The following is a 14,587-nucleotide window of genomic DNA, read 5'->3' as shown; positions in this document are numbered from 1 at the left end:
TCAGTTTCCTGTTGTTAGCTGACAGGAGTGGCACCTGGTGTGGTCTTCTGCTGCTGTAGCCCATCTGCTTCAAGGTTGGACAAGGTGTTGTTGCTTCAGAGATGGTCTTCTGCAGACCTTGGTTGGAACCAGTGCTTATTTGACTTCCTGTTGCCTTTCTATCATCTTGAACCGGTCTGGCCATTCTCTGACCTCTGGCATCAACAAGGCATTTTGGCTCACTGGATATTTTCTCTTTTTGGGACCATCCTCTGTAAACCCTAGAGATGGTTGTGTGTTCATCATGTCTACATGACTAAATGCATTGAGTTGCTGCCACATGATTGGCTGATTAGCTATGTGGATTAACCAGCACTTGAACAGGTGTACCTAATAAAGTGGCAGGTAAGTGACAGCCATAGCTCCAGGTGCAGGAGGCTGACAGGTTACAGGAATCATTTTTACCTTCCAGCAGCCCCTGGTGTCAATGACAGATGTCCCCACACAGATGAGCAGCATTGTGTTATTGTGGGCAGTCATGTCTGACAGCAGGCAGCACGCTTGTTTTGATTTCACCATGAATGAGACGCACTGTGGGCGGAAACCGGACGATACTTTGAGTTTTCCCCTTGAAGCATCTGTGTCCGCTTTCAGCTCTGTATCACAGTAACGTTAAACATGTCTGTAGGATGACTTACAACATGTCGTTAGCAAACTGCGGCAGAGCGGGAAGAAAAGAGGGTAAGACCCGGGTTTGGTTAGAGACAGTGTGGTAACGGTGTGTGTCTGCTGCCGTGTGTTTGGTCACAGACATGTCAGAGAACAAAGAAATATAATACAACATTTACCTGTCTGTCTCCGTCCTCTCATCGCGTCTCTCATCCCGCCCTGCTGTCCTCGGCTTCCTCAGCGTTTCTGACATCGAACTCTCGTTCACCTGTTGTCATGTCAGCAGCCTGTCAGCTCGCGATGACACAGACGAACACGACATCCGGTCATTGCTTTACAAAATAAAAGCCACAGAAAAGGAGCAACCGTGTTGTTTTCAGAGTAAAAGCCGAATAAAACATTTTCAACGGATTAATTTCACCACAGCAACTGTGTAAAAATATATACATATATAAATTTATATAATTTAATTTATATAATTGTATTATTACTATTATCATTTTATACTAACGTAATTAATTTATCTAAATCATAATATAATTAAATTAAATTAAAATTAAATTAAAAATTAAATCATAATATAAATATATATATAAAAAATCTTCTAATTTGTACAGAATGATTACATGTCCTTTATTCCTATGCCATACAGGCATAGGAACAGTGTTATGTTTTAAGGTGTGCCATTTTTATTATGTATATAACTTATTTCTCCTACCTATTTGCACTATTGCATCTTGTTTATTGTGATCCTTACATTTTTTGTATCTTTTAAACAGAAACTTGCTACAAATGGCATTATCAGAAAAACATAGTTAAAGTATCAAAAACAAACTTTCATTCTCAAAAAGATGTTTGCAAAACAACAGTCTTTTCTCTGTATTTTCCACACAACCTTTAACCCAGCTGACACTGAATCAACAGAAGTTCAGACTGACTTGAATATTTACAGCTATGACAGATTAGAGATATTTTTTTATTTATGTGTTTGTTGTGTCATTAATTGTAAAACATTAAAACAAATAGCTTTTGCTGCATGGCTTTAAGAAAGTGGGAGCACCCGCAGAAAACCTGTACTACCCAAAAAACAAAGTCACAAAGACCTGAAGATGGCATGAGGTTTCTTTGGTGGTGTCATCAGGTGAGGTTTAAAGTGCAGGCTATATGATCAACTTCTGGTTCATAAGTGGCTGTGTTTACTCCCTTGCTCTGGACTTCAGCGCCACCTTATGGATATTAATCATCATGACACTGTGTGAGGTCACAGGAGACTTCTGAAGATGATGAAGCGTTGAGACAGTGAGTACAGTACATCAGGAAAAGAGAACATTACTGACATTTTTTAAATGTCTGTTTATTGGTACATTAGTCAACAACCACTGAATACTGCATACAAATTATATAAACTATTACAAAAGCAGTTCTGAAGCTACAAACGGACACACATAAATAACAATTGGGCACATACAGTAAATATATGATTATTGACATCTCACAATAGGTTTTACTTAGTTATTATATCAAAGGGTTCAAAGGATACTTATCACCAGGCCTGTGCATACTGAATGAAGGGTGGCCAAGTCTTATGGAATATTTAACTTTAACCTCTTAACGTCAATATGAGTTTCTCCAGTTTGAGGTGCTGCATAATATCTTTGATTGAAGCAGGCATAACTGAAGTCTTTTGTCAATCTCCAGGTAACATCCAGGGAACGTTCCCTGAATGCTACCTGTTTGCTTGATACAGGCACACTATGTTAAAGCATAATGTGAAAAATAAAATAAAGATATAATTGCACAGAACATATGAATATAATATTAGTATGTGAATTATTCAGCACCTACTTAAGGGTGTTAATTTTTTAAAGCGATATTTGGGAAAATGTATGCGTCACACAATGCTTTGATGATATACTGAAAGGAACCGTACACATGAATTACATATATGCTAAAACTGAGCACGTAGAGCCTGAAATATAAACTCAAAATACACAATGTACATGGAGCTGTTCACATAGAAATACAATTGTTATTATTATTATTAGTAGTAGCAGTAGTAGTTCTATTGAGGTGAAGCATAATGAGTTACATTCAAGTTTTAATTTATAATCTACCCATCCCTATAATCATATATCGAATTTGCCTGCTGGGGATCAATAGATAAAGTCCTGATACTAGCAAATAAAAGACAGAGAGTGGATAAAGTTCAGGTTTCCTTTTGTCACATTTCATTTTTGTTTGAAATTCATTATACCTCCAGGCCGCCAGGGGGCGCCACCGCCGCTGACTCCGGTAACTGCGTCAGAGGTGAAAGGTCATGTGTCTGACAGCGCCACATGCATGATGTTGTTGATGCAGGACATTTAAAAGCTCTCAGTACTTCAGGCTGTTTCGTCTTGGTGAGTTTTTACAATTTATTTGAGATTTCATGACGCTTCAAAGCCGCCATTTTATGACAGGTTAGCGGAAATATCGCTGCTAATTAGCATGTCGCTAATTCTAATTTAAAGGTAAGCTAGCACATCCAGTTCCATTTTCGGACACCCTGTAACTTAGGTAAGATTTTCTCTCTACAGTCACCAGCTTGGTTTGTAAAACTGCTAACAATGTAGTTATTTACACTGTCAAAGTACTGTTAGGTTTATGTTTCCTTTCGGCGAATTTATAAACGGATGTCAGCTAAAGAGTAACGTTACAGATACATGGTTCAGGTAACAGGCTAACTGTGATCAGGTAAAGCAAACATTAAACTGACTATAAAATGTTAGTGTGTAATATGATGGTACTGGTTGCTGCCCAAATTTGGGTTTCCAGTGAGAAAGTGTCTAACATGGTTGTGTCCGATAATGGATTCATGTTGCATAGTGGCTGTGATGGCAACAAACAAAGCGAAGGAACAGACTGTAGGCTGTTTTCTAAGTCCAGAGGTGCCTTGTAACTGTTTAATCTTATTCTCATAGTATCAAAACTGCAATCACATGAAACAGAGGAAAGCATACAGCCTTTAACATGTGTGAATCACAAATCTATAAATGCTTACTTGATAAAGAGGCAAACATTTCATTAATCATTGACAGCAGCCACACAGAAGAAACTTTAATAAACTTTATTTGTACAGCACTGTTCAAAAGCCAATATAGATACCAAATTGGACGTTTTACGCTCCCTAAAACCTCAGAAAGATTGCTGGTGTTTTCATCACTGTGATGATACTGTACTGATGTGGTTTCAGTAATAAACATGTTTCATTTTTGCTGTTTCAGGTGTTTTGCAGTCTTTGGCTCCACACTCCTGAGGCAAAATGCGGAACTTGAAGCTGCTGAAGAGCCTTCGGAGCTCAGAGCTTCAGGGTCCAGGCTCCCCGCAGTGTTCATCTGTGCGGGCTGACACCGGCTCACTGCTGGTCGCTTCTCACTACTCCATCACAGAGTACGACCCACGAACTGGCCAGGTGAGCTAGTGATGATGTGCTTGTCTGGTTAATGAGAGCAAAGATTATGCTTAGATGACGGTGCTCATGACTTTGTAGGTTCTATTTATATTCCATTCCAATTTTAAAAAGTAGTAAAGGAAAAGTGCAGCATTTCAATGAGAAATCACCTTTCCTCTGTTTGGTTGTGCAGGTGGTCAGTGAGGCCTCGCTGACAGCTGAGGGTTTCCTCCCAGAGGACGGCAGCGGGACAGTAGTCGGCCTGCAGGACCTGGCTGAACTCGAGTCGGCATGTTTGGCCACAGCTGGTGGTGATGTCGTCCTCTTCAACTTCAACACCTGCCAGGTGAGCAGCACAGAACAGTTGGAAAGTTAGGAGTTTCTTTTTCAGCCGTCATGTCTTCAAATGTCTGTGTGGCTGTTAAGAGTTGGCTTTAAGTTAAGGGTAATATAAGAGGCAAGGGAATGAATTACATCAACAAGAGTTCTCACAAAGTTTCTGTGATCATGTTCCACAGTTAGAGTGTGTTGGCAGCGTGGACAGCGGCCTAACCTCGATGAGTTGGAGTCCTGATGAAGAGCTTGTCGCTCTCACGACTGGTCAGTATGTTACACTATGTCAAAAACATATTATTTGTAAACATGTTAATTCAGCTTCCACCTAAAATTTAATGCTTTAAATCATCAGACAGAGAGCTCTCAGTGGCGTCAGTCTCTTGTCAGTCGATCTCTGTGTCATTGCACACACAACAAAGCAGCAAAAATATTAAGATACAAGTCTGTTCTTATGAGCTAAAGGCCAGTTGTCTAAACTTTTATAAAGCAGAGGCCGTTATCAGTAGTTTAGAATTTTTAAGGTGGCACCATTTCGCTGTTTGGAAATCATCAAAGGTGAACAAAAGTTTCAGTTTTAAATATAAAACATAGTCAAGGTACCCTGTTGTTTTAGATATAAGTATATCACCATAGTTACAATGCTTTGTTACATAATTTTTGTTAAACATATTAAACAGTGTTACAAATGAATAAAACAATAATAACTTGTGCTCACAGGTCAGGAAACCATCATCATGATGACCAAAGACTTCGAGCCAATCACTGAGGTCGAGATCCACCAGGATGACTTTGGTGAAGGTACAGTAGTTCCTAATGGACTCTGTTTAGAGCAGTGGCTCCTAACCTGAGAACAGAAATATTTGTAACATGGCTAAATAACAATACTTTACATACTGTATGTTGTGTTTTCTGCAGGGAAGTTCATCACAGTGGGCTGGGGGAAGAAGGAGACTCAGTTCCACGGCTCAGAGGGGAAACAGGCAGCACAGAGGAAGAACCAGGTCAGTGTTCAACTACAGAAACACCATATCTTAAAGAATGGTTGAACATTTCTAAGAACTTTGTCTAATGTGAAAGTATTCATAAACATCCACAGGAGGTGCAGCCGGCTGCAGCCTGGGATGACCGCAGGCCACGGGTGACGTGGCGAGGTGATGGTCAGCTGTTTGCCGTCAGTGCCGTCTGTCCTCAGACTGGAGCCAGGAAGGTTCGGGTCTGGAACAGAGAGGGCGTCCTGCAGGCCACCAGCGAGATCATCAACGGCCTGGAGCAGGCGCTGTGCTGGAAGTGAGAGTCCTAAAGCTGTTTTCTATCATTTCATTAAAGTTGTACTGGTAATTTAGTTCCTGCTCTTTTTCATGTAGAGGACTGTGTAATGTGTGAAAGCTAAATCTTTTCTTTGTGTTTCAGACCCTCAGGGAGCCTGATAGCGAGCACTCAGCGTCATCCCAACAAGCACAGTGTGGTTTTCATGGAGAAGAACGGACTGCTTCACGGAGACTTCACCCTCCCATTCAGCAAAGACCAGGCCAAGGTACTGAACTCTCAGCCAAACCTGACTCACATATGATTTTGAAAATATCAAATATTTATTTCCAGTTTGTGATTTTTATTTCTCAGAAACACAATAAAACTCTTGATTGATTTTTGTGTGTGTGTTTCAGGTGAAGGATTTGCTGTGGAACAGTGACTCCACTGTCTTAGCGGTGTGGTTGGAGGACATGACAGCTGGAGAAGACCAACAGGTCAACACTTACAGTGAGTTCAGCCAAAGTTGTAGCCGCTCCCTCAGGACAATCAGTGTCATATTAAACATGTTGCACCACATCTGTGACTGAAATTATTGCCTGACAAGTATTAAAATCCAAAAAGCTTGCTCACAGAAGTTTGCAATTTATTATAATGTCACTGAAAATACAAAAAAATAGCTTAAATCATGAATAAATGCATGAATGAATTAAATAAATAAATATATATGAATTAAATGTATACGTGTTCTTCTGCAGTCCAGCTGTGGGTGGTGGGAAACTACCACTGGTATCTGAAGCAGAGTCTGGACTTTGGCAGAGACTCTCAGAAGGCTCCGGTCTGTGTCTGCTGGGACCCTGAGCGCGCCCTCAGGCTCCACGTGGTGACCCGCGGCTGGACCAGCATCACCTACGACTGGGGCTGGACGACCGAGAGGAGCCTGGGGTTGGACAACACCGACAACGCCAACGTGGCCGTGATTGATGGAGGTGAGAGCCAATGAGACAAGAGGACATGGGACTGTATCATGACTCCAACATGGTGTTAATATTTATTTAATCCCCCTCAGATAAAATCCTGGTGACAAACTTCAGGCAGTGTGTGGTTCCTCCTCCCATGTGTTCATTTGAGCTCCAGCTGGCCTCACCGGTCAACCAGGTGACCTTCCTCTGCCAACCTCAGCGGACCAATCAGCTGGCAGCCTTGACTTCTGACGGACAGATCTCAGTCTACAGCCAAGGTGGGTTTTACAGTGTGTGCCATAACATAGACAGAAATCATGAGGAGCAAGGAGGAAGATTCTGGAGGAGCTTAGTGAGGAAACACAGGTGTATCCTGCATGTCTTTACCTTGTATCTCACATCCTCACAAGGAGGAGCTAAGACATGAGGAAGAGATGTGAGTGAGGGAAGCGAGGAGACATGTTAGCATAAAAATAAAGCACCCTAAGGGATCTTGGGTATTGAGGGACACAGATGCTGCACATAACAAAGTCTGGGCTGAAGCTCACATCTAGTATTTTCTTAATGTGTTTTAAAATGACATTAACACTGATATGTATCTATTTGTGTTTGAGTCTGGATATTATTCTGATCTGTTTGTTCTTCACCCACCAGTCGCTCTAGATTCAGGAAAGCAGGCTGATAAAACAGCAGATGGGTTCAGGATAATGTCTCAACATCTGGTGCTCCAGAAAACCTTCAGGTAACGGCCTGCAGTGCTGCAGTTTCCTGCCAATGTGCACTTGAGATGCTCGTTGTTTTCTGTTGTGTTTCTTTCGTCCCTCTGTGATCTCTCCTGTTCCTCTGATGTTCCTGCAGAGTGACGGCTCTCCAGGAGGAGCCTCTGGCCCTGCGGCAGCTGCTGTGGCTGAAGGACGAGCTGTTTGTATGTGTGAGCTCCGGTCTGCTGCCAACATCCTCCACCCTGATGATGTTCCACCCCGCACATGATGCTGATGACACACTCACTGTCAGGTCAGTATGGCTGAGGTGGCAGCACTAGTCATCATCCTGTTCAGCTTACTAATAAACTGAACTGCATTGCATTCAGTTGGATTATTACACAGCTGTGTTGAAAGTCAGGACTCAGCTCAGTGTTTGTATGTTTCAGGTCTGAGATGGAGGTGGACGGTGTCGTGGTCAGTATGGTTCACTGCTCTCAGACTGGCACTGTGGCCCTACAGCTGGAGGATGGACAGATCAGGAAGCTGAGCTGGGGTAGGTCACCAACACTCTTCTTCTGCTGCTGAATTACAGGTTTTATGAAGTTACGTTCTGCTGTATATTTAGATCTAAATGCATATAAAAATATTCTTTAAACGATTTGTCAATAAAATGTATAGATTGTCCTGAGCCGTCAGTGGAGGATTGGCGTGACTCCAGCGGATGTAGCATCAACTTCCCTGTTCCCTGCGTTCAGACGGCCCTCTGCAGCATCAGTGGAGAGGTAGAAACACATACTTAATAACATGACTAAATATAAGTGAGGCCATGTCTACAGGCTTTAATTTATGTTTCTTTTTGCTTTCTGTGTCCTCAGGAATATCTACTCGGCCTGACGGACAGATCCCACCTGTACGCTGGAGACACAGAGGTATGATGACACCTTTATTTTACCAGCTGTTTTAATTTGCTCATCGCAGACTGCTTTGCTGTGTGAAATGTGTTCATTCGTGTTTGCATTTTTTCTCAGCTGGCCTCCAATATTTCCTCCTTCGCTGTTTGCAACGACTTCCTCCTCATCACCACACACTCCCACACCTGCCGCTGCCTCCAACTGAGCACACTCAGTGTCAAAGGTAGGATGGAGACACACACACACACAAACACACACACAGAGGTCCATAGTGTGCATCTGTTCTGAGTTGAATGACCTTTGACCCTGCAGAGCTGCAGGCAGCCTTGGCCTCAGACGGAGGTCAGAATGATGAAACGCTGCGGCGGGTGGAGAGAGGATCCAGGATCGTCACCGTGGTACCGCAAGACACCAGAGTGATTCTGCAGGTCAGTTTAACACACACAGACATGCAGATGATACTGTCTATGACCATTGTCTGAATCCGAGATCCAGATGCACACATTTCTAACATTTTTATTATGAAAAATGACAAATTTAGAGTTATGAATTCTGTGATTAATTTTGATTAATCCAGATGCCGCGTGGGAACCTGGAGACCGTTCATCATCGAGCGCTGGTGTTGGCTCAGCTCAGGACGTGGTTAGACAGGTGAGTTTGATCTTCATCCATCATCACCTGCTTGTTTCTTACAAGATGTGTTGAGGGTCACTTCATCCTCGTGACGTTATGCAAATGATTTGTAGCCTCATATTTAAGACTGGAAGCAGAGTGTGTTTGAATCATCCCATACTGTGTCTGAGTGTTAAACCTGTTTTGTCTTTTTCAGTTTGAGGTTCAGAGACTCTTTCGAGTGTATGAGGAAGCTGAGGATCAACCTGAACCTCATTTATGACCACAACCCAAAGGTACATAAAAGGTTTAACATGTAGTTTTGTTCATCGCACCTTTTATTTTGTCAACAGCCTGCAGTTTATTATTTTTGCTTGAATATTTTTAGGATTCTGACCTGTTCTTAATCATGAAGGCAGTGCATTGATAAAGATTAAAGCCTAAAACCAAACACTGAGGCCATGTATGTGTCTGACTTGTCATCTTCACTGTCCATCTCTTCCCGCAGGTTTTCTTGGAGAACATAGAGACCTTCATCACACAGCTCAACTCCATCAACCACATCAACCTCTTCCTCACTGAGCTCAAGTAAGACCTGCTGGAGCAGATTTTCAGTTAAGGAAAAAAAAAAACACCTCAACAGGTATTTTCCTCATTCATTTGGCTATTTTTTCCCTTTGGCATTCAGGGAGGAGAATACGACCAGCACCATGTACCCCCGCCATGAGAGCAGCCCGGTCCAGACCCAGCCTGCTTCTGGGCAGAAGAAGGTGGATGTAGTTTGTGATGCTTTGCGGAGCGCCATGGAATCAAAGGATCAAAACAAGTCAGTGATGCTGAAATTGATTTAGAAACATCTGCTTAGTATCTTAATGTTTAGGTTGAAATATTTGCAATGTCTGGTGCTAACAAAGGATTGTTGTCCAGCGAATTTTGCACTTGGACAAGCCCTTTGAAGACATATTCTTTAAAACATCTCTGCAGTGTTTAAGCTATAATTGTGCTGTCAGTCTTACAGCAGATATAGAGCAGTAGAGGGTTATAAAACAATGTTGTTGTCAACCTTCCAGGTTCTTTCTGTCCATACTGACGACTCATGTGAAGAAGACAGTTCCAGAGCTGGAGATCGCTCTGCAGAAAGTCCATGAGCTTCGAGGTGAGCTGCAGTTTGTGATAAAACTTAACTGAATTGTCTGAGAAGATATTGGGAGCAGATTATTTTTTCAGTTCATTATTGTGAGCTGTGTTTGTGTATTTGTCCAGTGAACCCTCCTGAAGCTCCCGGTGCTGTGAGCCCTGAAGAGGCATTAAAGTACCTCCTCTTCCTCGTCAACGTCAACGACCTGTACGAACACTCTCTGGGAACGTACGACTTTGATCTGGTGCTCATGGTGGCCGAGAAATCCCAGAAGGTACGAGACTGCAGATGAGAGAGTGTCTTCTTGCTTTACTTGACTCACTAAAGTTTCAAAGTGCTTTGCAGCACAAATAAAAATTTAAATCCAAAGTACCATGACACTGTTTATCAAACACTGTAACTTAGTGGATTTAAATAGAGTCTGGTGTGTTTGGTGGTGGTGATTTTGGGATCCTAATCCTTAACAAAAAGGTCTGTCTTTGTAGGGATCCTTTCCATAATGTGTCAGACACATGGAATAATAATGCGAGCCTGTCAGTGACAAAAACAAACACTTTAAATGGAGGTAAATTGATGGTGCACATGCTGAGTGGATGGGAGGTTGTATACATGGAAATTTAAAAATTGGAGAAACAAGATATGTAGGATATGAAGAGAACAAAACATGGAATTGGTTCAGATAACCCATGGGTTGCGTATGGTTTTCTTTTTTCCATTTCCAGAATATCAAAATGGATTTCCAACATTCCAGACAACCAAAAACCCATTCATTATTTTTTACACTCATTATATAACAAAGTATGTATCAGTTAATTTTCATTCACAATCCCTGCAGGACCCCAAAGAGTACCTTCCCTTCTTGAACATGCTCAAGAGCCTGGAGCCAAACTACCAGCGCTACACCATCGACAAGCACCTGAAGCGCTACAGGAAGGCCCTGCATCACCTCAGCAAGTGTGGTCAGTCTGAATGTCGCCTGTTTCACCGCTGTTCTGTTTTATCAGGAGAGATTCCCAACTCGACAACTTTCACATAATGGAGCTACTGAAATGTGGAACTGTTTGATATCTGGACAGACTGTTTTACAGTTCACTGTGACCTAATCTGTGTTGTGCTCTGTGCTCAGGTGAGGAACATTTCTCTGAAGCTTTGCAGCTCGTGAAGGAGCAGAAACTTTACAGTGAAGCTCTGCGACTGTACGCAGCAGACAATGCTCACTACAAGGTACAAAAACAAATACAGCTCAGTCCACAGACAGAAGTCAGACGGTACTTCTGTGACAGGATGTGATACAGGACTGTGTGTACAGCTGTTTATTTGAGGCACAAAAAAACACATAAGTACTAATAAACAGTGTATTACGACAGCTGTCACTACTGATGCACAGCCATATTGGATTTTGAGATCGGGGTTGGGGAGGATCCTCTGACTTTCTGAGTCAGAAATCTGACTTTAGGGGGCGTTTAAGGTGAAGTTTCCAAATGGAAACTTGGAAATTCTGACTTTCCAGCACAACGTGAACGCACCATAAAGCCGTCAGTTTGGCTTCATCAACTTGTGGGGCTATTGTCATGATTTTTGGCATTTTAATAGTGTAAATATTTACTCATAATTCTAGTAAGATTAAAAAAAAAACAAAAAAAAAAACAGTCACAGTCATGTAGCTACATGTGACAATCCCAGGCCTCAGTGGTTGGATATGCACGTGTGGTTATATATTTGCAAAACACTTTTATCCAGTTTTCAGATTCACTTTTTTGTTAAATTATCTTCTAAGCAAAGTTTAACACCTGAACTTTGACCTCTAGGTCCTGAGCTGTGCTTATGCCGAGCACCTGATGGAGCAGCAACAGGCGGAGCAGGCTGGCCTGTTGCTATGGCGATGTGGAGAGCCCGTCAGCGCCCTGCAGGCATTCGCCAGCAGCTCCAGTTGGAGAAACGCCATCTGTGTGGCGCAGCAAATCCCACTACCGCCCGACCAGTTAGCTCTGCTGGCCCGGGACCTGGCAGGTAACCATAACAACAGGTCGATAGATTAGGATGCAAGTTGACGGACAGGTAGACAGTCAGCTGGTCAGACATGGTGCAGTTCCACACCAGGGTGTCAGAGCATCTAAATCCTAAGTGTTTTTTCCTACTCTTGTAGAGAAGCTGACTGAACAGCGACGGTACTCAGACGCTGCTCTGCTGCTGGACCAGTACGCCAAAGTAAGAGCCTCCACATCAAGAAGCTGCTGCACAACATGACTTCTGATGACGCCACTTACTTATTCAAAACATTCTCTCTCTTTTTTTCCGATAGGACTGCGAGGAGGCCATCTTGGCTCTGATCACTGGTTCAGTCTGGGAGGAGGCGCTCCGACTGGTCAGTAAAAGGATTAACATTTCCTTTTTCTTACTTCTGTGTATTCATGTATTTATTTTGGACGTCACCATGAGATATTCTGTCTGCTTCAGATTTACATGCACAACAGACAGGACATCACTGAAACCAACCTCAAACCTGCTCTGTTGGAAGGTAAACATCACTGTTTATTCCAGACCAGATGAGGGATGAAAGAAGGGAAAAATAAAACACTTTGTCTTGTGATAATGTCTCACTGAGTTGTTGTCTAGTTATGATGTTGTCTTGTGTCAGCTGTCAGCACCCAGACCGCTTTCCTGGAGGCCCAGGTAGCGACGTTCACACGGCACAGAACCCGGCTGGCTGTGGTTCGAGAGCAGAAGGAGAAGGCCAGACTGGACATGCTGGGTGAGGATGAGGCAGATTTGACAGGACGTACAGAATCTGAGCTGACATGTTTGATTTGAACATGTCTTTGATGATTTTAGGTCATCTGTTCCTGTTAACGTTGCAAAATTTTTTAGTATTTTATATTATCAAATTAGTTTTTTCCAAGACAAAAAAGGTCAAAACATTCACAAACATTTCTCGGACCAGTCTTTTCTGTTTGATCAATATGTTCCAGTAATATTACCACCGAAATGTAGCTACAGCAGGCTCGTTTTGTAGAGCACACAGGTCTAAAGAGACACCTGAAAAGGAATTAAGTAGAGGAAATACTGTGCAGTAACCCTCTCTGTTCCTCTTCATCAGATGAGGATGGTCCAGACTGTCCTGATGCTGAGCTTTACTCTGAAGCCAGCAGTGTGATGACCGGATCCAAATACTCTCAGAGCAACTCACGAATCTCCTCGTAAGACAAACACAAACACACACCTAAAGATTCCTGTCATATTCCCGTGATTTTCACATTGTAAAGTGTTGTTCATGTGATACATTATTAAAATTTTGGTTGCTGGTTTGTTTAAATCTGGAGTTGAGAGCATTCCTCTAAGTGAGGGAGATGCAGCAAGCTAAACTGCAGCCATGCGTCATAAGCATGTTTGTGTAATTGCGCTCACTGCCAGAAGGGGGAGACAAATGTTCTACACTCCAGCTTTAATGTTGACTCTCTGCCCGCAGGAGATCGTCAAAGAACCGACGGAAAGCAGAGAGGAAGAAGTTGAGTCTGAAGGAGGGAAGCCCGATGGAGGACAGAGCGCTGATGTACGCTCTGGGTGAAATCCTCACCTCTGTGGACAAGATGAGAGGTACACACACACACACACACACACACACACAGAGAAAGGCTCTTCATCATTTAGATTTACTTCATATTTTAATAATGTTGAGACCATCTGTGTTTGATTGGCCGTTTAAGTCGGTTTAAGTTGCATCTGCTTGTGGAAAAACGACCACAGTTTTGTTGTTTACATCTTAGAGATGGCAGTAAAACAGTAGGGAGCAACCAGGGATGATGGGAAATGCGGTCTTATTCTGAAGAAGCACTTAATCAGCATGCACTAAAAAAAAAAATCTAAATTACTCTGAACCATTTGCTTGTCCGTCCTGCAGAGGAAGTTCACAGCCTGCTGAAGGCCCTGGTGCTGTTCCAGTTTGACAAACAGGCGGAGAAACTGCAGCTGGCCTACGAGGAGGCTCTGCAGACGATGGAGGGGGCAGTGTCTGAAGTGTGGCCTGAAGGCCTCCAGAATAACCAAGCTCCGGTAGATATAATGCCATATTGTCACTCATATTTGGTTTAATCTAATTGTATGTCTGGTTGTTTTACTGCTGATGGATTTGTTCGGACAAACTGACAAACGAGAAAAATCATTCGTATTATTTTTGGTTTTTAAATATTCTTTCTACTTTTTTGGTATTTCTGAAGTAACCGTGGTCTCATTCTTACTTTCCAGCTCACTGGACCAAACTCGACCGCAAACAGCATCATGGCGTCTTTCCAGCAGCAGCAGAGACCTGCAGCATCACAGCAAGGTTCATAGTGTTAAACGTCTTATTTTCTTGACCTTGTTGTTCACAAACACTCACAGGTCAGTGTCTGCACATCTCATGTCATTATTTTTTTCTTTGCAGCCGCTGAGGTCCTGACACCACCGAAGATGAGAAATGGAGTCAAGTGGAAGCTCGCTGTGCTCACATAAACTAGTTCTGTTTTTATTGTTTTTCTAACTGTAAAGTCAAATGGTAATTATGTAATAAAGATTCAGTTGATGTGTACACACCAGATGTGTTTGTTTTGTGTTGTTGTGGA

The 14,587-nt window shown here is 42.5% G+C and overlaps 2 protein-coding genes across 4 annotated transcripts in view; one reads left to right on the top strand and one right to left on the bottom strand.

Annotated features, from left to right (window-relative positions):
* arhgef37 (Rho guanine nucleotide exchange factor (GEF) 37) overlaps positions 1 to 931 on the bottom strand; it is a 76,392-nt gene extending 75,461 nt beyond the window's left edge. For all 3 annotated transcript variants that reach the window (XR_007569816.1, XR_007569817.1, XM_050042816.1), the window contains exon 1: positions 828 to 931. The gene's annotated coding sequence lies outside the window, so the exon portion shown is untranslated. The remainder of the gene's footprint in view (positions 1 to 827) is intronic.
* A 2,019-nt stretch (positions 932 to 2,950) lies between these two features.
* On the top strand, positions 2,951 to 14,562 carry elp1 (elongator acetyltransferase complex subunit 1). The gene is made up of 36 exons (XM_050042806.1): positions 2,951 to 3,047; positions 3,912 to 4,099; positions 4,272 to 4,424; positions 4,597 to 4,678; positions 5,132 to 5,212; positions 5,330 to 5,415; positions 5,511 to 5,701; positions 5,825 to 5,948; positions 6,079 to 6,172; positions 6,421 to 6,651; positions 6,732 to 6,902; positions 7,279 to 7,366; positions 7,483 to 7,638; positions 7,775 to 7,881; positions 8,007 to 8,110; positions 8,204 to 8,257; positions 8,357 to 8,462; positions 8,552 to 8,667; positions 8,817 to 8,890; positions 9,069 to 9,147; positions 9,360 to 9,439; positions 9,540 to 9,677; positions 9,922 to 10,007; positions 10,115 to 10,263; positions 10,825 to 10,948; positions 11,116 to 11,213; positions 11,798 to 11,999; positions 12,136 to 12,197; positions 12,292 to 12,354; positions 12,447 to 12,507; positions 12,628 to 12,741; positions 13,087 to 13,186; positions 13,456 to 13,583; positions 13,888 to 14,039; positions 14,232 to 14,310; positions 14,410 to 14,562. Exons 2-36 carry the CDS (start codon positions 3,950 to 3,952, stop codon positions 14,475 to 14,477), a joined length of 3,951 nt encoding a protein of 1,316 aa, XP_049898763.1. The 5' UTR covers positions 2,951 to 3,047; positions 3,912 to 3,949; the 3' UTR covers positions 14,478 to 14,562.
* The last annotated feature ends 25 nt before the right edge of the window (positions 14,563 to 14,587 follow it).

This window comes from Epinephelus moara, chromosome 4, assembly GCF_006386435.1.
Source record: "Epinephelus moara isolate mb chromosome 4, YSFRI_EMoa_1.0, whole genome shotgun sequence".
Classification (NCBI taxonomy): Eukaryota; Metazoa; Chordata; class Actinopteri; order Perciformes; family Serranidae; genus Epinephelus; species Epinephelus moara.
Note: the sequence above shows the minus strand (reverse complement) of the source record. Positions and strands in the feature narration are given on the sequence as shown.

What these genes read in the sequence shown, in the direction of transcription:
- elp1 (XM_050042806.1), top strand. Translation starts at nt 3,950, where the DNA reads ATGCGGAACTTGAAGCTGCTGAAGAGCCTTCGGAGCTCAGAGCTTCAG. An exon ending in GAGCAGGCGCTGTGCTGGAA is followed by an intron (nt 5,702 to 5,824) that starts GTGAGAGTCCTA and finishes TTTGTGTTTCAG; the next exon opens with ACCCTCAGGGAGCCTGATAG. An exon ending in TGTACGCTGGAGACACAGAG is followed by an intron (nt 8,258 to 8,356) that starts GTATGATGACAC and finishes ATTTTTTCTCAG; the next exon opens with CTGGCCTCCAATATTTCCTC.